At 38.0% G+C, this 24,286-nt stretch overlaps 1 protein-coding gene across 1 annotated transcript; it reads left to right on the plus strand.

The window, feature by feature from the left end:
- Positions 1-1,526: 1,526 nt before the first annotated feature.
- On the plus strand, positions 1,527-23,932 carry LOC103025193 (pleckstrin homology domain-containing family G member 3). Its single transcript, XM_049485212.1, has 18 exons — positions 1,527-1,798; positions 2,588-2,638; positions 3,481-3,941; positions 7,783-7,883; positions 10,464-10,533; positions 11,218-11,264; positions 12,071-12,221; positions 12,987-13,118; positions 14,179-14,361; positions 14,512-14,604; positions 14,706-14,792; positions 14,948-14,981; positions 15,771-15,860; positions 15,951-15,992; positions 16,792-17,138; positions 18,287-18,394; positions 18,527-20,066; positions 21,381-23,932. Exons 1-18 carry the CDS (start codon positions 1,681-1,683, stop codon positions 22,292-22,294), a joined length of 4,569 nt encoding a protein of 1,522 aa, XP_049341169.1. The 5' UTR covers positions 1,527-1,680; the 3' UTR covers positions 22,295-23,932.
- The last annotated feature ends 354 nt before the right edge of the window (positions 23,933-24,286 follow it).

The following is a 24,286-nucleotide window of genomic DNA, read 5'->3' on the forward strand; positions in this document are numbered from 1 at the left end:
GGGTCTCTGAGTGAATGTGCTATGCTTGAGAGTATGACTAAAGGTATCAGGGTGTGGGTCTGATATGAATAATTGATTAAAACCAATAAAACCTTGGCAGTGTTTGTCCTGCTGTGACTCATAACACACAATATAATATAAGTTGTGATTTAAACTAAATACTGCCGTTTATACTGGCTTCTGTTCTTAATCCTAATTGCTGTAGTTTACTATGAGTGCTGTATTTTAGCACTAATGCTGTCATCTTTTCTTAAAGCAGTATTATGTGAGAGTTGGTATTTCTTGCTCCTGGGCTTCCACTGTACTCAAGAAGTGCAGTTTACTCCATGAACAAAACTGAGTACACTAACACTCAAACGCAATCTACTGGATTGCATTTGCCATTCCAATCCTGACATGAAAAATAACACCAGCAATCCAAAAAGCATCATCAAGCTGTATGTTGTCAAAATCTGGCCAGATTTTTGGAGATAACAAAGAAAAAACAACATTTACTGACTTTTGTTTTAGGAGACATTTAAAAATTTTTTTTTTTTTATTTTGTGTCATTTTTTTCACCTGAGCTTGAATTTATTAAGGCGAGGGTAGGACCTAGTAAATAATTGGTTACTAAACAAGTGGAAAAAATCACAGCTATACACTCCCTACCCCATAAAATTTCTGTAATTTAGTCAGTGTAGTATTGCTTTTAAAGTCCTTTATCCTTTAAAGGAGTAATCTGGTGTAAAATGTACTTGGGGTGTAGTGAAACATGATAACAAGTATGAACTTTTGTCCAATAGTCCATCTCTATTCTCCTCAACATGCACACAGTACCTGAAGGTAGTTGTTTGGGTGCTGTCATCTTGAAATTAAGTTACAATAAATCGACTATGACTATAGGATGAATAGTTGTGAGGAGGAACAGACTGCAAAATAAATTCAGTTGAAATGCATGAATGAAAGATCATTTTAGCAACAACTTGAGTTCATGCGTTTCCACTTTGAGCCTTGTTAAAGATGTGACAATAGCCATTTCTTTGCATGTGCATCACTATACCCCCATATTACCTGTTCCTGTTACCTGTTAGCAGCATCAGCTAAAAGTGCTATATTTTAGAATCCTGGGGGGAAATGGAGATGGGTTATTCAGTAAAAGTCTACACTCCAATCTTGTCTTGAATGCTTAATTTCAAATCCAGTCCTGATCGTGTACACTACAAAAATCGTCAGTGTTCAAACACTTGATCATCTGATTGTCTGTCAGTGTCAAATCCATCGAGTCTTTTTAATTCTAAAGAATGAAGAGGTTGAAAAGTTTCTGTAAAAGTTAATAAAAAGTGAATAAAAACATAATAATACTAGTAACAATAATGATAATATGAATAACTATTAATATTGTAGAGATGTCTAGGTTGACTCTGGACTTTAACCTCACACGTTCCTGCTTTCTTTTTTTTGATCCCTCCTTCTGATTTACTGCCCTGTTATACCCCTCCCTTTACACACACACATGGCCTTTACACCATGCTGGACTCCCTCCTTCCTGGGCGAGGTGTTTTCTTTTTTTTTTAAACGTGTGGCGCGTGTGTTGTAGTGTGAAGTTCTGATGGCTGGAGCTGCAGATACGTATGCTACGTGGAACAGAACTCTTCAGGAAGATGGGTCTGTGTGTGAGTGAGAGAGCGTAAGGTGGGAGTGATGCGTGTAACAGTGCGGCGGCAGTCACAGGTATGGGGATCGATTCTCCTGCCGGAGCTGAGGAGTTTTTGTGTCGGTGGTTTCTTTGTGTGTAAGCGCAGGATGTCCCACTGGTTCGGTGAGTCCACTCGTCTGCTTTTGCGTTGTTTAGTGTACTTTTATACAGAGAGGGGGTAACTGTTTAATCTGCAGAGCACCAGCGCTCATTCAGAAGTCCTGCTTCTCTTGGCTTACTTCACTGATCTTAGATGGAGATCAAGAGCTCCTGCTGAGTCTCCTGAGACTAAAGGCTGGCTGTTTGTGTGTGAGATTAGACTCTGGGTCCAGATGTTTTAGAGTTCTGGTTTTAATCAATGTGTTCTGCTTTGTATGTTTAGTGTTGATTTGGATCAGACTCAGTCTTAGAACAGCTTCTTTAAAATACAGCAATATTGCAAATAATTGTTTCAAAAAGTCAGTGATTAATTTTACATTTATTGTTATAATTAATATTATTATTGTTGTTGTTGCATGTAAATCTACTGTTACTGGCTGTGGTTTATGGGTCAGGTGAAAGTCCAACTGAGTGCTAAATGTGTGTGTGAGCCGATCTGTTTGAATGTGTTTACTTTTAAATGCTCCAGTAGCAGAGGAGCAGGTGGAGCCGAGAGCCGGCATTTCCTCCCTCCTTCCTGCTGGTCACCTCCAGTCACCTTCTACCAACCTTCCCACAAACACAGAGCTAATGACCACTACTGTCTGCTCTGTTCCACACACGTTTTACACTGCCCAGCACACACTGTCCACCTCTCTGTGATCAGCCACTCACATAGCCAATAAAAAAGAATAGAATATAATTTAATGTATTATAAGTATGGTATATAATTTAGTCTGATCTGTAAACTGTATGTTTCTGTCTCTGCATCAGGTTCAGTTCTGCTCAGATTTTCTGAGAAACCGTCTCTCAGTGGGCTGCTGGGTATGTTTATATATTAAACTTTACCTGAATCTCGATAAATAAAGATCATTTATTTATTCATTCATAAATCCATTTCTGTTGAGTGCACTGCATGTTCATACACAAATATGTATGTGGTATGTGTGGTCAGCCTTGCTTATTTATTATGCTTTATGCAATGCCTGCTCTGATTGGATGATCTGATGGTGATGTAATGAATGAGGCAGGGTCATGTTATCACTGGTGTGAAATTTTAAGTTTGTTGTTGATAATCACCTTTGTGCATTTACTACCCATATTTGACTTATGCTTTTTAATTGTTTTATATTTTCTTTGAAAATCTGTTCTTGTGGCCCAGTTTCATTTATGTTTTTATGTTCATTGTGTTTACAGGATGCACACTGCATTATTTAGGACATGCAAAATGGGTGATGCAAAAATGTGCATCACTGTTTTATTTTTTTTTATTTTTTTAAGATTCAGATTTTCTGTCTGTCTTTATCAAATGACTGGGACTATGTATGTTTGTGGCTTTTTCTTTTGAAAAGAGTGCATAGAATATAAATTATTTTAATTTCATCCTGTATAAAATGATGGTTTTGAGTACTCCACAAAATTAGCGCTTTTTATTAGTTTGTTGTTGAAAACTCAACAAAACCTTACAACAATAAAACAATATTTTTATGTTATCGTGATAATTTTTTAAAATTAATTTCTAGAAAGAAATGGAACTGTGGCTTCCATGCTTTTTTATAGTAATTGGAATTGGGAATGCTTTTTTATTTATTGATATGATGTGTTTTTGATCATCTGTATCTGTTAATTGTTTTTTAAGTGTGAACTCTGTCTTTGTTTTTCTGCAGAATCTCCTCGGTTGTCCACGGCCTCGGTCAGCAGCAGTGACCGGGCGTCCACAGCCACACTGTCCGACTGCTCAGATTTCCCGGACAGTGCAAGGCCCGTGAGTGTGGTGTCCACAGTCTCATCCGGATCTGGCTCATCGCGGGACGACATCGGCCCTGTTGGTGCCGCACTGACCGCTGAGGATGACCTGGAGCTGGACCTGTGTCCTGCAGCGGAGAGTGGCGAGACGCAGGAACTTAAACATTCACCCCCACAGCACTATGAAGTGTGTGCTGAGCTGAGCGACCACAGTGGTGTGTGTGTGCAGAACCAGAACAGTGATCGCTCAGTGAACAGTCTGATCCCCTTCGCCTCAAAAGCCATGGCTCCCAACCCCCAGCTCACTTACCTGGACCGTGTGATCATGGAGATCATCGAGACAGAGCGGATGTATGTGAGGGATCTCCGCAGCATTGTGGAGGTAAATGCTCGCCTGCACTGGATTAAACCAACAGATCTGTGAGAAATCAGACTCCACCAATTTCCCTCTTTGTTGCTTTCTTAGGTTTTAAACTTGACTATGTGGCTAATGTAGCTAACAAGTAATTAAAGCGTATACACCTCCAGTTTGTGAACACAGCTAAAAGGCTAATTAAGCTAACTAAAATTGATTGACAGCTTATACCTTACAGATTAGCACTGCAGCTATGAAACCAATGGAGTTAAAAAAAAATAGAGAAGCTTATACTCCTCAGATTAGCACTGCAGCTATGAAACCAATGGAGTTAAAAAAAAATAGAGAAGCTTATACTCCTCAGATTAGCACTGGAGCTATGATATATCACAATACTTTAATTCTGTGATAGTCAAAATATTGCAGAACATTTCTCTAAGATACTTTACGCCAACCAAAATTCTTTACTGCAGGTTTACCCTATTCATTTACTTAGCACCACCACATGCAGTAATTAAGCGGTAACTTTATTAAGTGAAGTTGAGGGGTGAAAATATATAGAAAAATATCACTATTTGATGCCATGTATTAAATCGATATGATGCAGTTAAAAAAAAGTTACAATATATTGTCCCAACCTAGTGTACCCCTCCAGTTAGTGCTGCAACTAAAAAGCTTTTTTTTTTTTTTGTACAATACCTTTATTACGTTTTCAAAATGACAGAAGAAATTGGATTAGTATTTTGTAAAAAAAAAAAAAAAAAAAAAAAAAAAAGTTTACAACTTACCAAAAAAGGAAAAAAAAAAATTATAAAAATTATATAATTGGGGGACAAATTGTTCTTAGTATTCTCGTGGCAGAATTGTTACACTTTAGCCATGTCCAGGTCTTTTGTGGTGTTTCTCTTTTGGCTTCTTTAGTTAGCAGGCTAGTTATATGTACCTCTTACCAAAGTACAAGTCATTCCATATGTCAGTCATCAAAGACAGCAAGCTCCCCCTTTTCAAGAAAATTCAGGAAACCCTCCCAAATCTCTCTAAATTCCTTTATTCTGCCCTTAATAAAATAGGTTGTTTTTTCCCTAGAGATTTGAAGTCATTCCTCTTATCCACTCTGGTAGACCAGATGCTTCCTCTTTTCTCCAGGATTTTGCTGTTACCCGTTTGGCTTCAATAAGATTTAAGTTAATCAGGGATAATTCCTTGCAACTACAAAGCTAATGTAAATAACTGAAATTGAATGAAAGCATATTTACCAATTCATGCTGCAGTTTAATGGCTAATGTAGCTAAAAAAACTGTATGTTTATACCTCACCGATTAGCAATGCAATTACAAGGCTAATGTAGCTAACAAACCATAGACGCATATACTTCACCAATTATTGCTACAACTACAAGGCTAATGTAGTTAACGGTAATAGAAATGGAAGCATATGATCCACCAATTAGCACTAAAACTGCACAGCTAATGTAGCTAACAAACAGTTGAAGCATATTTGAGCAAGGCTCCATTCCTACAAATCCGGATATTTAAAAAAACAAAGGTTTTTGCCTGCATTTTGGCCTGCCTTCCAGGGTGTAGATTTTGGAAAACCGCTATATATGATATACACTCTCTGTCCTGGTTAAATAATAACACACACTCTTCTCTCTCTCTCTCTCACACACACCCATATGCTTATTTAGCTAAGCTCTTTATTCCATTAGTGTTGAGATCAGTGTGTGTGTGCCTGCCTTTAATTGTAATTGTTCCAGCTTGGTTAAGGAATTAAATATGTTATAACGAAGGCAATCCAATCAAGTGTGTGCACCTTGTGTAAATGCTACGTATTGGTGTCTATAAGTAAGCTAACACATCCTCTCAGGAAAACTTGTACATGTTTTATTTTTGTGCAGTATGAAAGGTTCAGTAATTTAACAGTGATAGTTAACAGCTATTAAATAGCTATTAAAATGTACATAAATGTGTCTATAGAGGATGTGAACATATTTACACTTACACAACTTAAGCTGTATGTGGAATGTTTGCACACAACTTGTAGCATGTGTTCCAGTGTTAATTAGTTTTTTCTTATTTCATATTTGAATCGTTATGTGGCCAGTACTGTGTCACTTCTCATAAGCATTATCTTGCTGTTTCACCAAAGTAGCTGTTTCTGCTGAAGCTGTTTCTGTCCCAGTAGCAACAATAGAGATGCATTTCTCAACCAAGTTAGTGGAGCGAAAAAAGAAAAAAGTTTTATTTTTGGGTGTAAGTGTATTATAATATTGTTTATATGTATTGTTTTTATAGAAAACAAGTTCCAGTAAATTAACCCTCTCTTTCTGATGTCCAAATTTAACAGATCATTTCTATTATTTCTATTTCTATTATATTATTTCTTTACTATATATGCTACAAGTATTACTAATATACACTAAAAATAACTATAGAGTGGTTATTTGGTGTTATAGCAGATACAGCTGTTTAAACATCGGACAATTCTGGTGTGTCAGGTGACTGAATCAAAATATAATGTAGTACAAAAATCAAAAAAATGTTTTGACCTGTTTAAAAAAAAAAAAGGAAAAGGTTAGATAAAATGATCAAATGAAAACAGATACGAAGAAATTAAAACAAAAAAACATCTAACATCAACACTCTTTCTTTTATCATTATTAGTTATTCATTTTATATACTATTTTATATACTATATATACCATAAGACATGGAGAAGTAAGCATTGAAAACACTATCCTGCACCTAATTTCCATATGTATTACATTATCAAGCCTCTTCCCTTTTTTCATTCTTTGTATGTTTTTTTTTTTTATACACTTTGTTTGGACATTTAGATTTATATTGTCATAGGAACTGAGGACTGACGCTTTGCAGTTATGGTCAAGTTCCCATTGTAACTAAAGACTGACTCCTTTCTGTTATGTTTAGTTGCCATAGTAACCGAGGGCTGACACAGTTAAGGTTAGTTTTACGTTTTATGGTCAGGGATATGGTGTGTGTGTGTGTGTGTGTCTGAGTGCAGTAAGGATGTTAAGTTGTGAATGGGTCTGAGGGGTTAAATTCCTAATAGCTGCTGACCTTTAATGAGCTGCTCATCCTGTGGATTAGTGTTGCATAACACTCAGTGTCACTACTGAACATGCAGGGACATGCAGTCCAGCACTGCGCCACCCACAGTTACAGAGAGAGGAGAACTGGCACTCAGTAGTTCTTCTCAGTGTCTTTTATTGAAAATATTTTTCTGAAACAGTGTTTTTATGCACAGGCAGATTTATACCGTTATGTGTATCAATTTGATTAAGGGCATTACAGAATGCAGATTCTTGTTGCTAAAACAAACAAACTAATTAACGGAAGTGATAAAAACTGGTAAACTCTAAAGGGGCATTATGTATTTCTTATTTTTTGCTCTAATGATTGAGTCAAATTCTATGTAATACAAATTATACCCAAACAATAAGCATAGAGGAGACTTTAAATTATCACCCTCCTGTCAGTTTGTTAATTGCCACATTTTGATTCTGTTCTGCAGGTGCAGTATTTCTTTTGCTTTTTTGTGCTGAATTTTTGACCACTGATGTATATGGATCCTAGACCAACTCCACAATATTGGATCAGAATATTGAATAAAAGATCAATGTTAATAAAATCACATAAACTATAACACAACACTTATTGGAAAAAGAGGATCTAAGTAAACACATATTTCACTGTGCTGTGTCACAGCACTGGGCGCCTCCAGTGACCACATCGTAATGAGTAACAGACATGATATTGATCCTCCTGGGTTTCCTCTGGGTTTAATGAGGTGGTCCACAGTAAGTCAGTACAATAAATTACTGTTGTTTTTTTTTTTTTTTTTACAGGATTATTTGGCCCACATAATCGACATTGCTGACTTGCCCATTGGCCCAGAGCAGGTGTGTGCGCTCTTTGGAAACATAGAGGACATATACGAGTTTAACAGGTGAGGAACTCTTACATTCTGAACACACACACACACACACACAATTTATTGACCTCATAACCTTTCAGTGTGTGATTTGAAGTACATTTAGAGATTTCTTTAGGAATTGTGTGTCATGAAAAGTCCAAAATGTCACTGTGGTTTGGTTCCATTAATATGAAACAAATCAGCTCTTATTTAAATTCATAGAATACACAAATATAGTATTACTGGCAAAGCAAGTTTGATTCAGAAATATTCTTAATATTTTTAATATTATATAATATTGCCTTAAGTTTACATGCACTCAATAATGAGTTAATGATCAGTCAGTTATCTGATTATTTAAGTAGTCATGTAAACAACATACTCTTTTTTTTATAGCTCCGAGTAGGGTCTAGAAATCGTATTTGATTACCCCAGTTCATGTAAACATATTTATTGGATTACCTGCAGTAATTAGATTAGGAGATGCATGTAAATGTACTCACTGTGTCTGAACATAACTTATTTTGTAATTAATGGAAAATTAGGTTGGCTGTATGTACTCCTATGTTGACCCATATACTTTTAACTGTAAAGATACATTTCACTGGTATAGGCATAAGGGAAGCTTGGGCAAGTGCAGCTAGGACTTCATTATCTTCTTGTGTGAGCTAGTAGTGGGTGGTATACCAGTTCATCCAGTTTAAAATTCCTGGTATGCAACAAATAAGCTCAGAACTACAATTAGCGTACGCAAATTTATGATGCTTCATAAGCTTCATAAGCATTTAAAAACAATGTGCTCCTATCAGCAGTGGGCTAGCCCACACACTGACACACGAACACAGACACTACGCTGTAAGAATACCACACAAAAAATGGGCCAGAGATCGATGTGCGTACCATGAAGAAGAATGAAAGAAATAGTTTGGGGCTAAATAACATATGCATAGATATACTAGCATAAGTATGGCTTTGCATGATCCACCATAGTTACATAAAGCATTAGCTGTCTTTGATAGAGATAACAGTCAGTGTACCATTTACCATTTTAACAGGATCCTTCTCGGAATAAAAATAATAATAAAAAAAATATTATGCCATTATACCTTGGTATTTAAAGAACTGTGTTCTAGTACTTCTGCCATAAAATAATATTGTGTCAATACTGACAATTGTAAGTATGTTCAGGCCTTTTAAAACCCAATGGGTCACTATTTAAAGAAGTTATATTTTATAGATTACTATTAAAATCATGATCTATTCTCTTGATACTGGACAATTAAAGAGCAAAGCAGAACTGACCCTATCACTGTTATCAGCTTCAGGAATCTGGCTTCACAACACCTGCCCCCTAACTAGTCCACTTCACAATGAGAGAGTGAAGGAGGTAAAGAAGGAGTGTTTTGGTTAAGAGTTTGAAGTGTGATAGAACTTGTTGTGTGTGTGTTTGGTTTTCTTGCATGCCTTCAGAGCTACTGATTAAAACATGCAAATTGCAGATAAACAAAAAAAAAGACGACTTTTAATCCAGGGTTCAACTGGTTTAAGTTGTATGGAGGGGTCTGAGTATATTTTGTATAGTGGGGTCAAAATGTATTTGTAAATTAATTAAAGACTTCTGTGAAGTTAATTTAGAGGAGTCTGAGTTCAGTTTGTTTGTAAGTTCTATCAGAGGAGTCTGAGTTCGTATTGTTTGTAAGTTCATTTAGAGGAGTCTGAGTTAAGTTAATTTGTTAGTTCATGAAGAGGAGTCTGAGTTCGGTTTGTTTGTAAGTTCATTTAGAGGAGTCTGAGTTCGGTTTGTTTGTAAGTTCATTTAGAGGAGTCTGAGTTCGGTTTGTAAGTTTGTTTAGAGGAGTCTGAGATCAGTTTGTTTGCAAGTTTGTCTAGAGGAGTCTTGAGATCAGTTTGTTTGTAATTTTGTTTAAAGGAGTCTGAGATTAATTTATTTGTAAATTCTCTTAGGGTCCAGGTTCATTTCATATGCAAAATGGTTTAGAGTGGCCTTAGTTTTGAGATTTAAAGGCGTCCAAGTTCATTTTCTTGGTAGGTTTGTTTTGAGGAGGTTGTGTTAAGTAAATTTAGAGGGATTCAATTCAGTTTGTATATAAGTTGATTTAGAGGGTCTAAGTTCACGTGGATGCGGACGCCACCTTTATGCGGGACTAAACGCAAGGAAGAAGAAGAAGAAGAGAAAGGTCTAAGTTCAGTTCCTTTGTAAATTCGTATAGAGGGTTTTGAGTTCAATTCCGTTTTTAGTTTAGAGGGATCAGTTCAGAGTGAAACACCCCTAAAAGCTGTCTTCAGAGACACAGGTAACCAATGCCGCTCTGAGCTTCTAACCAATCACAGTGTGTGTTACTGTGTGCTGTGAGCATCCTGACCATTTACAGCTCCAGGTGAGTGTGTGTGGGTGTTCTATTGAATCAGCATGTTCACAGAATTTAATAGAGGGAGTTTCTTAAGTTAAAATAAGGTAGCTCTTTACATCGATTAACGGTGTGTTTTTATACTGTAGAATGTGTCATAATTACAGTGACACATCCTGCAGGCATGTGTGTGATCACTATGTAATCACTGTTTTTGTAATGGTGTTTTGTGCTCTGTGCTCAGTGAACTGTTGCAGGCACTGGACTTGTGTGAGAATGACCCAGTGGCGATCGCCAGGTGCTTCGTGCTTAAGGTCAGTTTGAACAGTAATATGTGAGTCAAACTTCAGCAGATTATTAGGAGACCACAGGTTTAATCTCTGGTGCTGCCACAGCTATTCCTGTCTGGAAGTCCCAGAGAACATAACAGGCCTCTGGGTGGGTAGGATGGCCCTCCTTCTCCACAGCATTTAGTGTGATGCTGGTCCTTCAAGCATGCTGAACTCCAGTGGCTTTGTGTTAGCAGCTGTTTGAAAAGCTCTTCGTGGAGCTTCATGTGACTTGAAGAAAGCACATGCTAGCCTCACCCTCCTAGCATTTGTAGCACCATGTGATCTGGGGGTTCTAGCAAGAGGTAAAACTGAATATTGCTTAACTGTGAAGAAAATACAAAAATAAAATAGAACTGGTTTAAACCAGTAACTATAGAAAACTGTATTGAAAGGTGTGTAAGTTGGACTCTAAGTACTGATGGACTGACTGAGTGCCAAACTTCTGCACACAGGTATTGCATATCTGAGTGTGTATTTACTTCTGTCCGTCAACCTAATCATTTAAAGAGGATCATGATGTTCAAAACAAAGAGAAAGGAGGAGGAGCTATGGGTGTGGATCAGTGTGACTCAGAGGAGTGTGTAATTTCTACTGTGTATGTGTGTAAAATGTGGTTGTGGAACAGAATGTAAACATGAGGCTAATGATGTTTTTGTGTTTTAATAGAGTGAATATTTTGAGATCTACACTCAGTACTGCACCAACTACCCCAAGTAAGTAAACACAGCGTTTAAGTTTAAATGACACTGAATTATGAAGAATTAATAAATGACCTTAATTAGTAAAGAATTCATCAAAATCCATGGATATTACAATATAAATCTAACATTGTGTTGTTAAGGCAGTTTGTTGTTTATTCATTTATTGATATTTACTACTCAGTTTGTGTATTTGAATCTGCACAGTTGATGCAGTGCTTCCCTCTGGTGGTGGAAACGTTCAGTTTCCTGGAACAAGATTAAATCAAGTCCTAGACTAAACAGCATCTGGAAGAAAATGCAACATTCAGATAAGAACATAGTCCAGCACTAGATTTAATCCCTACCTGGGAAACCAAGACATGATACACGCCTGTATATTTTGGTGTTATTTTTTTTAAATAGGGTGAACACTGACCAGCTTGCTTGTGTCAAGGCAATGTGTAGTCCATTTCTGAAGTTATGCTGACATTTAACTTTCATTGATACACAGTGTCATGTGTTTACCAGAACAACAATCATATAAGGCATTACCGCCCACAGTGGACAAAGCTGTGGGTGGTAATGATCATGGCTGGGGGTGCCTGAATAGAATTGTTAATATAAACAGTCAAGTGACACTGGCAGAATTCACATCCACATTCAATGCAGTAGGCAAAAGTCTTGGGATGTGTCAATAGTTCTTGTCCTATAACATTTGGCTTGTCTAATAAATATAATATTAATAATGTACCTATATGATCTATATCATATAAGTGAAATCTGTGGTCTTGATGTAAATCTAATCTACATTTATGCTTATCTGTTCTCCCTCTGTTTAGTTCAGTTGCAGCTCTCACAGACTGCATGAGGAACAAAACTCTGGCGAAATTTTTCCGGGAGCGGCAGGAGGTTCTGAAACGCTCACTCCCACTCGGCTCCTATCTGCTCAAACCTGTCCAGAGAATCCTAAAATATCACCTGCTGCTTCAGGTGAGAACTTCCTCAGTATTTGCTTTATAGTAAACATCCCCATTTACCAAGACAGATCGTCTAAAGCCCTATACAGATGGGATTAGTCTCTCAGGGTGTTCTGGGTAATTTTCTCTTTTATGGGTGTCCTCTGTGTTTTTATTCCTGTTCAGAACGATCATGTATGTGTTTTTCTCAGACGTCCTCTGAGAAAATTACAGATTGAATTACCTTCTGTTTTTCACTGAACTCTGTGGTCCTCCCGCCCGGGCGCACATGTCTGAGTTTCATCTCCTCGCGTTTAATAAAATAGATATTTGTCCATTACCACACAATGTAATTACATTTTCGACATGCGTTTCCACGGAGATCCATGTAAACACACCAGTGAGTGGAAATGGAGGAGCTACTGAACCTGATATCATGTGACCGAGAAAGCCTAAAAACTCACTACACTATCCTCCTGTTTATCACTGACTAGAAGTGTAAAATATTTTTCACAGATGACCCCTGAGAAACTAATCCCATCCGGATAGGGCTTTAATCGGACCAGTGCAGTCTATCTTATATATTAATTATGACTGAGAATGTTAAGAGTTATTTATAGATCAGTGGCAGTATTGATATGAGATGATGATGAGCACTGATTCTGTTGCAGGAACTGAATACATGAGCTGGTGGAGTGGAGTTCGTTATATTACACACACTGACCAGATCTAACAACTGTTTACATGATATTTGTGTTTATTTACGAGTTTATTTTACATGTATTTTGTGTATCTTCAGGAAATAGCTAAGCACTTTGACCCTGAGGGGGAGGGGTATGAGGTGGTGGAGGAAGCCATCTACACAATGACTGGAGTGGCGTGGTACATTAATGATATGAAGAGAAAACATGAACATGCTGTCCGTCTGCAGGTGGAGTCCTCTCTTTCTCTTACAAACAAACACACCTAGACTCGTGCACACACCCAGACACATGGAGAAGAACAAACAGTTTCTGTTATTAATTATAACAAATTTATCTCTCAATGTATTTGCTATTTGTCTACTTATCTGGAAGGGTGTATGTGAGTAAGGTGGATTAGTCAGCTGTTTATGAGGATCTGTACTGGAATAGAGAGTCATAATCTTACCTGAATAAACTGAGGGGTTGAGGGCAAATGTGTTAACAGTAGCAGAAGTGCACTCAACTATCAACATAGTTCATACCATAGAATCATTTATGATATATAAGGATGTTATTATCCATTGTGTGTTAAAGAGGTAGTTTAAAGAAAGGTTATATCTTGACCTTTTTGACCCTTTACCTCACCCAGTTGAGAAAGGTTTCTTGGTTAAAGTTGGTTAAAGTTTGCTAATAATAAGGCAACAGTAGGGCTCAAGACAGAAAAGGATTTGAACATGCCATCAAATGATGAAAAACTGTGGGATTTTTCTGAATGTTTCAATGATGTCAAGGGATCTTAGAGTAAGACTTATACAGTTCAAGATCCTGCATCGATTCTATTGGACACCTAGTAGACATTAGCCTAGTAATCATCAGAATGCTGGCAGTGTCAAAGAGAGGAAGGTACATTGGTACATGCATTGTGGTCTTGTTCTAAACTCCAACAATTTTGGGTAAGTGTTCATGAGCATAAATTAGAAATAGCAGAAATCACGTTCTCCTTCTGTCCCAGACTCTATATATTCTTGGCAAACCTACACTCTTAGCTCATTGTCCTAAGCCTACAGCTGATTGGATATACATACTAGTATTATGATAGGAAGGCAAATTGTGCTTAGAGGATGGAAGTCGCATGTTAGTTGGATCAATAATATGAGAACTGTATACCGATTTAGTCTGTATATAGCATTACACCCCTGTTGTGTTTCTGTTTGGTTTTGTGTGTTAAGCTAAATGTGATATTGTTATACATTGGAAAATTGAATAAAATACAAGTCATAAAAAATATGTACATCTGCCCCAAAATAGGAGGTCCAGTCACTGCTCATTAACTGGAAAGGTCCAGACCTGACCACGTATGGAGAGTTGGTGCTGGAGGGCACATTCCGCGTCCATCGCGCCAAAAACGAACGAACGCTTTTCCTCTTCGACCGCATGCTGCTGATCACTAAACGCCGTGGGGAGCATTATGTCTACAAAACACACATTTCAGTAAGACTGAGCTCTGCACAATTATTCTGTCTTCCATAACATAACAGTAAATAATTCAAACCTATTAAATTGTGATGAGCTCGCAGTTAATGTTTCGTGCAGTCTTCAGGGTTTAAATGTTATTCAATGGTTATGTCTTTATCTCTGCAGTGTTCCACACTGATGCTAATCGAGAGCGCCAAAGACTCACTGTGCTTCAGTGTGACACACTACAAACACCCCAAACAGCCCCACACTGTGCAGGTGTGTTCACCTAACTAACCTCACCTTTCCAATCTAAACTCTGCAGCTTTATATTACTGAAATTGAAACCCCCTTAAATGACTACTGTCTCTTTCTGGTAGGCACGGACAGAGGAGGAGAGGAAACTGTGGTCTCATCACATCAAACGCCTTATTTTAGAGAATCACCAGGCTGTCATTCCACAGAAGGTACCAGATGTTGAACATTCTGCTTTTGCCTTTAAAGAACTTTCTATACAGAGTTTAAAGGGGCATGTACAGAGCGTATAAAGTTGTTTTGATCAGCACAGCATATACAGGGTTTTATAGACCAGAGTTCTAACCCTGTGAAAATTTCTGTTTAGGCAAAGGATGCCATCCTAGAAATGGATTCCATATGTGAGTATTTCACTTTGTTCCTCTGAACAGAGAACATCAAAACACCAATTGATCAATTGAAACACATTGATAATAAAATTAATTCAGCGTTCTACAGTGAAAGTGTATATTACTGGTCATTTGTGAGTGATAGCATTGGTAGTTTGGGCTGTATTAAGATGGGTTATACTTTGGAGTGGTGAAGTAAAATGCGGTGTGCTTGGGCTTAATTATTCCTATAAAACTGATGTACAGCAACAGCTCCAGACTGTAGTATAAAGACAATGGGAAAAAAAATAATTTTTGCTTACTCAATGGAGATTTCAAATACCTATTTGTAGTTGGGGGTCAACAATGTATTAACTCTCTATATTTCTCTTTATTTCTATATATAGTCCATCTATTTTACTTTCCATTTCTTTCTGTTAAATTACCAGTCCTCCAAAAGCTGCTTGTAGCGTGTTTTTTTTTTTTCCATGAACTAATTTTATGATGCTGTTGTTCTATCATAAAACACTGCCAGTTACCAGACTGCCAGTCTCCTGTATGTCTAATGCAAATCCATTGCTTTTAAGTTTCTGTTCATTTAAAGGTTACAAATTTCCACACAAACATAGATAATAACCTTGTATGTTTGCACTGAATGTTGTATGCCCCCCTTAGCCACCACAGATTGAGAACTAGAGCTGGACACTGTGTACTACCCTCACTGTGCAGTACCCTCTGTGTGGATTTTCAGTTTAATAGTGCTGGTGTAAAATTCAGCATTGGTTTCTTAAACTGTAATGTAAATACATTTCTCTCACACAGATCCAAAGTACAGATACAGCCCTGAGAGACTAAAAAAGGCTGTGAGCCAATCAGAGGACTTTAATAGTTTCCAGGGAAGACGCCAATCAGGTGTGTAGTAGTTTAAATACTACATCAATAACATTGAGTTAAATATTTACTGTGGGCATTTATTGAAATATGTATAATTTTTTTACACAGTAAAAGCTTCAAAACAAAACCTGAAGAACACCAAAGGTAAATATTTCTATGTTGTTAAATTGAACTATTAAAATGGAAAGAGTCTAGAAATGTTTTATACTGTGGTTATTTTTATTCTTTTTTTTTTGTTTCATTGATTGATAAAAGAAATACTGTTGGGTATTTTAAAGAATATTTAACTGCTTTTTGACTTTATGATGTTTTTTTGTGTTCTCTAATAATTACTGTTCTTTCTATTTCTCTTTGTGTTTCTCTGTTCTCTCTGCTCACTTAATGTAAATCAGTTGAAAAGGTAAGAGCTCACAAACTAAATCCTTTAGGGTTTTGTTTTAATTAGGTATTAGTGGCACACAATTGGTCTAAACTATCAGTTTTCAAACAGAGATCTCTGGAGATCTCTGGCTGTATTGTGAAGAAAAATCGTTTAAGTTAAAATTCTCTCTTAATTTCCTGATTTTTTTTTTTATTATTATGTATTAAATCTGTTTGGCTTATTTGCAGTGACTCATATTGCCTATTAAAGGGTGCTTAGGCTAAACCAGTTAAGAACCACTGTTCAGATATTTTTAGATGTTTCTGTATTGGGTAACAATATCAGGTCATCATAACAATATTTATACATTTTATAATAGTTCCACCTTACGTGCGAAATATGAAGCAAGCATTTTTTTGTAAATGTTGCATCATTGAATTGGGAATAATTATTGCATTTCATCAGTAAGCACTGCTCCAAAAATCCAGTCCATTTGCATGCAACTTTGAACAGTTTTTCCAGACCTATCATCGCTGCAGTCTTACCTTTTCTCCGTTCTGTAATCTGTGCTAAATCTCGACTGGATACTGCAGCATGAAGACAGTGAAGGGGAATTATCTGCTGATCGGCAGCCGTTACAGGCTGCAGCGAGCATCAGCAGTTTGGGCTCGAGCGTAGGAGAACCTGAGGTTCTCCGTCTCGATTTGGCAGAGGACTTGCGTGGCCTGAACCCCAGTGACTGTGAAGAAGCTCCAGATTCTCCCTCAGCGAAGCCCAAGCTGTTCCAGGAGGAGGAGAGAGGGGAGGAAAGTGGATCTGATGATATTCTAATGGAGGATGACCAGGTAGCAGACTTTGCCAGCTCCATGCTGGCAGCCATCTCCTGCTGGCATTACAGAGCCCGAGCTTTGCTTTCCTCTGCCGGGTTCTCAACGGTGAGGGTCTCTGTCGCTGCTGGTCTTTTCCTCTGTAACTACCAGATTAACATCTCGTCTGCAAATCACTCCTGCTGAGAAGCTCCACTGTTCACCCAGCTAACATGTTGACACGATACACAAACTTACAAAGAGGCACGAACACACTTGGAAGCGCGATGTGCAGCTTCTTATCTTCTGCCTGTGATTTTCTACCTACAGCGCACAATATTTGCACCCTTTGCAAGGAATGCTGAAACTTCACTTTTACTCTGCAAGCTTTTAATGCAACAGCTTGGATATTTTTGCTTTGCAATTTATTATTGTGAAGGATAAACTTCAGAAAACACCTGGATCTCCCACATGGCAACATTGTAGGAATTTGAAGGTTCAGTCCTCAGTTATGACACAGTCATTTAAGACCAGTTGTCTTAGAGAGCACACAAAACATTTTACTTGATCTACTTATGTACAATGAGCTTTTTCAAGTCAAGATATATAATGTAACATACATGAAGAGCTTTAAAGCAAAGCTTTCAAAGCACTGATGTGTTTCATTGACCTGTGATAGATAGAAAACTCAGTGTAAAGTGCACAATGTAACTTTAGTGTAGCAGGTATTAAAAAATTACAAGAACTGCATAATTCTGCACATGTGTAAAATTAGATTAGTTTTTATATCATCTTTCTTTCACTTCAGACACTCTTTCTGTACCTGTCCGCTAGTCCAAAAATGCTTTTGTAAAGTGTGTCGTTTGTGGGGGGGGGGGCTCAAAGGAAAAATTACATTTTCAGTGTGTAGAGGGAGCCCACAAGTAAAAAAAATACTAGTTCTCACATAATTCTGTTTAAAAATGTGGGTTCCATATGAAGGAAGCATAGAATGAAAATCCTTCTTCCAGTAAATGTTAATTTTATTACATAACACTAATGTAGTAAAGCACATTAACATAAATGCATCTAATATTATCTAATATATGAAATCTCTGCATGTTTCAGTGGGACAGGCTCCTGCAAACCTTTTTTTTTTCCATGTCTAACAACATTTATAATTGTGCATGAAAGCACCCCTAATCTACTTGGTCTTTGTGGTTCTCTGAGCTTTTACTAAAAGCGTCTGTTTGTTTCTGCTCTGCACAATCCTAATAACTTGTATTCTTGTGTAAAAGGAGGAAAACGGGCATGATTTTAATGAGAATAACTGCAAAAATGGAAATGTCCCACCGACAAGTCAGGAAGAGTCTCACGTGGCCGAGACGCCGTACAGCAGAGAGCAGGTACGAATTCACTTTTCCTCACATGCTTTGGCAATATGGTAGAATATTATCATAACAGAACATATGATCATAGGGCTTGTGTTTAATCTATTAGGGGAATAAAGACTAATGAATGTGTGTCCTTCTTTCTAGACTTCAGAGATCATATCACACATACACAGTACTGCACTTCATGGCGGCTCCACAGAGGAACTACAGTTGAAGTTTGTGTCTGACACAGAATCTACTAAAAGGGAAGCACAGGACAGGAATGACCTTCATTTTGTGGAACCACAGAAGGGTAAAGATGAACAAGGGAACTTAAAAGAAGAAAGTGATGAAGTTGTGCCTCCACTGCAGCAAGATCTGACTCCAGGAGAGTCCTCGGAGGAGGAGGAGGAGGATGTCCGGCACCAGACAAAGCCCAGCAGCATTCTGCCATCCTCTGTGCTCGACAAGGCTAGCGCCATTGCTGAACATTTTGTTACTAGCCCTCGTCGCAGTAGTTTAGTAGGAGATGATGTCCGCTCCCTGGGTTGTCCCTCTCCACGCCTACCCAGCCGGACCGGAAGCAGCGTCAGTCTAGCTGAATTCCGTGAGCGATCACAACAGAGGGGCAGCACCTCTTCAGAACAGCAAGGACTGAACCAAGAGCAGATTTCAACAGCAGATTTCTCCTTTCTGTCCCCAAGTAATGATAACCTGTTCGAATTGGAACGAGGCATCAATCGAAGAAGAGATTCAACTCTCTCTAAGAAAGATCAGCAGCTTATTAGCAAGATCAAGAGCTACTATGAGAATGCAGAACATCAAGATGCAACCTTCAGCCTCAAGCGCAGAGAGAGCCTCACTTATATTCCCAGCGGGCTAGTGAGTAGTTCAGTTAGCCGATTTAACAACATTCCAAAGGACAGCAATCTTGTGGGTGAATCATCAGATCCAGTCACAGGTTCATCCATAGAAACTTCTGAAGAACGTACAATTTTCTACGCAGAGCGGATTGTTACCAGTGTATCTACTGATTCATTTGAGTCTGACAAAGCCAGAGATGTAGACTTGTTTGGTTCTGATCTGGATGGCACTGCAAATCTACATGGAAAAATCAAACCAGAAAGTCTTGAAGAGATTTTCCGTCCATCGGCTGAGATGATCAAGGTTTGGCAGGATATGGAGAGAGAGGTCACCAGGTCCAATCAAGAGCACAAAGCCATAAGGCCCAGAGAACCAGCTCGATTTAGAGGAACTTGCCCAACAAGCCTTTCCAGGACAAACCCAAACACAGAGGCTCAAGATGGAGATAGCAGGATGCTACTGGAAGGCCTTGGCACTATTACAGAGGAATCCTCCACTGTTTCACCAGTCAAGGGCAAAGGAAAATGCCTGGGTCGTGCAGCCAGTCTGAATGAGGTTGGCAGGTCCAAATCTCTGGAGGAAGAATGCAAGCCTTCCAGAACTTTAATTCCAAGGATTGCACAGTTGAGAGCTGAGGCAGATGAGAAGGAATGCCCAGATCCACAGTCATCAGAAAACACAGAGAATGCACAGAGTAAGGTTATCCATCTTGCACGGAAGTACAGTCAGCGCATCAAGTGCACTCCTCCTGTGGTCCAGCAAAGAGGCCGGGATGCAGACACTATGTTTATCAAAAGAAATTTGACATCTGTGACTGAGGAAAAGCCTCAGAAAGAGAAAGGTAAAACAAAAACACAAAAATTGTGAAGAAATTAAATTGGTGATATGAGACCCACATAGTGTGTTAGAAAGGCACTCTTAATTCTTTAGAGTACAGGCAGCTCCAGCCATACAGTTTTACATAGTATTTGGGTGGTATCATTGAAATACTGCTTAGACTATTCTTAGTGTTCATTCAAAGATCCTTCTCTGACTGTCTAAACCAGGGGTCACCAATCCAGTCCAGAAAGGGCCGCTGTGGTTGCGGGTTTTCATTCCAACCAGGCACGGGCACACCCTCTATGGGTGGCCACTTGTTTGGGGACTGAGACTGAGGCTGATTGAACAAGTGGAATCAGGTGTGCCACAGCTTTGTTGTAATGAAAGCCTGCACCCACACCAGCCCAATGTGGACAAGATTGGTGACCCCTGGTAAACAAACATCTAAAAGATAAAGATATTAAACAGCCTCATTAGCATAAGAAAATACATTTTTTGCTTTCATATTAGAACTACCTGTAATGGCGCCGAGTGGTCCAGCAGACTAAGCAATGGCAGTATGATCAGGAGATTGCTGGTTCAAATTCCGTTTCATGCAGTTTGCCATCAGCTGCCGGAGCCCTAAGAGAGCACAGTTGGCCTTGCTCTCTCTTTTTTCAATAATCAGAGATAAATCGTAACCACTGATTAACAGCACAACATGAGAAATACTATTACATGGTCATTCCAAAATCTAACTCTGTTCAAGTATCCAAGTCCTCTGTGTATTCATAAGAGCAGTTTTGGTGTCAATGAGTAGGCAAATACACATTTTTCTGTTCATACATCCAGCTTCATTTGCCGAACAAACTTGTTATGCTACATATAGATAAAGAGGGACAAACTCATATCATACATATCACAAAAGTAATTGTAGTTTTCTGTCATTACAATGGCTATCAAACAATCACTTCCTTAGCGTTTTTATTTATTTATTTATTTTTGTTAATCGATTTTACTTTCAAATAATGCAGAGAACCAATTTAAATTCACTCTCAAAATTATAAGCATCAAACAGAAAAAAGTGATAAATGTTAAGCTGGAGCAACTGGTTTGCAGGTTTTGTAGCTGACCCACAATCTGCTAAATACTATATTTGCCAAAACTCAAGCTAGTGACTGAGTTTACCAAGGAATTTTACTGGGTTGACGTAGCAAACCTTAATTGTCGAAACACACAAAGTAAAAACATAGACTGTTTATATGTTTATATAATTTATATGATTGGTGTTTTTTGAAGATAATTTTGAATATTTTTAAATATATTTTAATAAATAAATGTATTCTTTGATTCGCAGGGAAACCAAACCTGACCCTGTCCCTTACTGCATGTGACAAGATGACCCTTCTCGACCAAAAGGCACAAGTTGACTCTACCAGTGCCAACACTAGTGGCAGAGTTTTATCTCCAAAACGTTCACGCTCCAAGAGCCCTCTGAGCCCATCCTCTATGGAGAGCTTCGACTGGCCTGATGTGCGCGAACTGCGCTCAAAATACGCCGACATGCACAGCACGTCTCTACAGCTGCCCACTGCTGCACGGAGCCGCTCTGTACCTGAAAGGATGACCGACTGCGGCCCGAGGAGACGCTCCATCTGCAGCACCAGTCTGGCTCTGTCTGGTGCTAGTACAGAGGCTCCAGCCTGCAGGACCCACTCCAGAAAAGACTGGGACGATGCTCCTGTACGCATGCACCGAGCCGGCTCTCTGGACCAAAAGCTTGGTGGGCTTTATCTGAACGACCTACAGAACCTGCAAAACATTAACGTCAGTAGTAGCTACTACATCTCGGGTGAGGCCAATTTACCCAATGACAAGACGGTCATTGTTGTAGAGAAGGTTCATGAAACAGCACCACAAGCTAAAACGGAGGAACCTTTAAAAGAACCACTGGAAAACAATGAAACTGTGATGGAAATGGACAGTGTGGATGACCACTATGTACAGATTCGTTCACCAACCTCTCGTGAGAAGATCTCAATAATGGCCGTTATTGATCGCTGCCGTGCTTATCAGGAATCGGAGGAATACCGCCAGAGGGAGGAGCATGCGTCAAAAGTGGAGAAAAGTAAAGAACTGGACAAAACACCAACCTCCAGTGAACGGTCAGAAGACACCCTCAGAAATAATGTAGAATCTGGGAAAAAGACTGATGCCAGTCAGCAGAGCGTGGTGAAAAACCTCAGAGAGAAATTCTTAAATTTGAGATAGAAAACTTCACAGATTCTTTTTTTAAATGATGTATTTTATTTATGATTTCCTTTAGAAGTTTTAAAATATTCCCTTCATTTGTGTATGTTTAAGATACACGGTTTTAATGTATATTTAAAAACATAACTAGAACATAGAGGTAAATGTGCTCCGGATAAGTATACATATATTGTCGTCATTTGCCCACCTCTCATTTCTGTGGTGTAGTCAAGCCTGTGGAAAGTCATTAAGGTGAATATTACCAATTTTCAAAATGTCTGCATAACTCTGTGGTGGAGTTGGTCACGTTTTGAGTGGAGTTTTGTTGTGAAACTATTGTTTATTGTAGATTAACTGACTCAGGTTTCTTTACAGTGGTAATGATTGGAAACAGACTTCAAAATTTTAACAGATCATAAATACTATTTATCCAAAAACACATTTTGGACACAAATGCTTCTTCTTAAAAGTATGGTAAAACAGGGTCTCATGCATAGGACTGCATTTTTTCAGTTATATATAGTATGATATTTATAAGTACACATATTTTTCACCAGATGTGACATCTGTGACATAACAGTATCACTAATGCACTAAAATTAAGCAGATATAATCTGTCTGGTATATCTGTCAAGGAAAAGGAAAACTTCACATTGCTCAAGACATACTTATTATTGTGAATGTACACATTGCTATAAATATGCCTAAAAAGATATTGTGGTGTCCTATTTGTGCATAAAGCAGTGTATTCACACTTTTGATTTAATACCTTTCTTTGAGGCTATGTTTAGAAGTATTAAACTCTTCAGAAGGTTCCACTCACTACCCCTGTCAACAGTACTCTGTAAGCTTTTCTACAATAATGTGTTTCACACCAAACCTACTCTGAATGACTCTGTTCATATCTTAAGTGTTTAATCATGCAAAGAATTTAGAAAAATCATGAGGAAATTTCTTATCAAAGTCTATGAAAGTAGCCTTTGTCCTCTGCACATTGATAAATGACCAGAATGCCCCTTAACAATTTTTTTAATTTTCTTCTCTAAAACAAACAACTTTACATTCACCATTTACTGTTTATAGTTTGGCCCAATGAACCTAAGTGAAGAGAAACAGACTTTAAATAATACTGCAATGTGTGAATAGATCACTCAATTTAGCAGTACATGACTTGGCATTTCCTTTTTAAGAAAAACTTGTCCTTTCTTCACCTTTGTGTATCGTCTGACCACTCAAAAGAAAACTGTGGAACTGGACCACTTGCTTCTTTTGATCTTTTCCTGTTCAGACTTTTTTCACACTTTGGCACATTTAGTTTTAACACTGAACTCAACATTGTAACTGTTGAACATTATATCTTAATTATACTGTATTATAGTACATTATACTGTTTATCTCTGACCTTTTCAAATATGTATAAACTCCAGAGTGCTGAAAAGGATTCCATTGGCATTCTGAAAGATGATTATCTCTTGTAGATGATATAGATAATATCATGCATCATGTTTTGTGGTTTCAGCACTTAAAAGTCTTAAATCAGTTGTTTGCACCAAATGTAACATGTAAACGTCTGTATTTTTGTGTAACTCATATTTCATAACACTGTATGTTCTGTTTATGTTTTGATATTTTCTTTCTCGAGTCTTTTCTTCGTTGCTCTTCTTTTATTTCTGTTATTTATTAAGATTCTGTAAATGATATAATTCCTGTCAGAATTTATATAAATACATATATAAAAAAGTGTGTATTCTGGTTTTGTAATAGCAGTGTACAACACATTTAAATGATGATGGTTTAATATACAGGAAACGTAGTTTGCCAGTATCAGTCACATTTATTTATTTTGCATCCGCGATGCGGTCGTAATATGTAAATCTTATGCAAATCTATCAGCTCGGTGAAGGCTTTTTTATGGACCTGGCGCACGTAGCCACTTTGAACTGAGGTCAGGTGTAGGACAGGCAGAACTAGAACGATGTGATTCGCTTATTAATATTGAAGCAATGTTTTGAC

This window comes from Astyanax mexicanus, chromosome 1 (genome assembly GCF_023375975.1).
Source record: "Astyanax mexicanus isolate ESR-SI-001 chromosome 1, AstMex3_surface, whole genome shotgun sequence".
NCBI classification, from domain to species: Eukaryota; Metazoa; Chordata; class Actinopteri; order Characiformes; family Acestrorhamphidae; genus Astyanax; species Astyanax mexicanus.

Bases quoted from the DNA above. Each gene is read 5' to 3' on its own strand.
- LOC103025193 (XM_049485212.1), top strand. From the start codon at position 1,681: ATGCGTGTAACAGTGCGGCGGCAGTCACAGGTATGGGGATCGATTCTC. The intron at 1,799-2,587 runs GTGAGTCCACTC...TCTCTGCATCAG, and splicing joins CAGGATGTCCCACTGGTTCG to GTTCAGTTCTGCTCAGATTT. The intron at 14,362-14,511 runs GTAAGACTGAGC...TTATCTCTGCAG, and splicing joins TCTACAAAACACACATTTCA to TGTTCCACACTGATGCTAAT.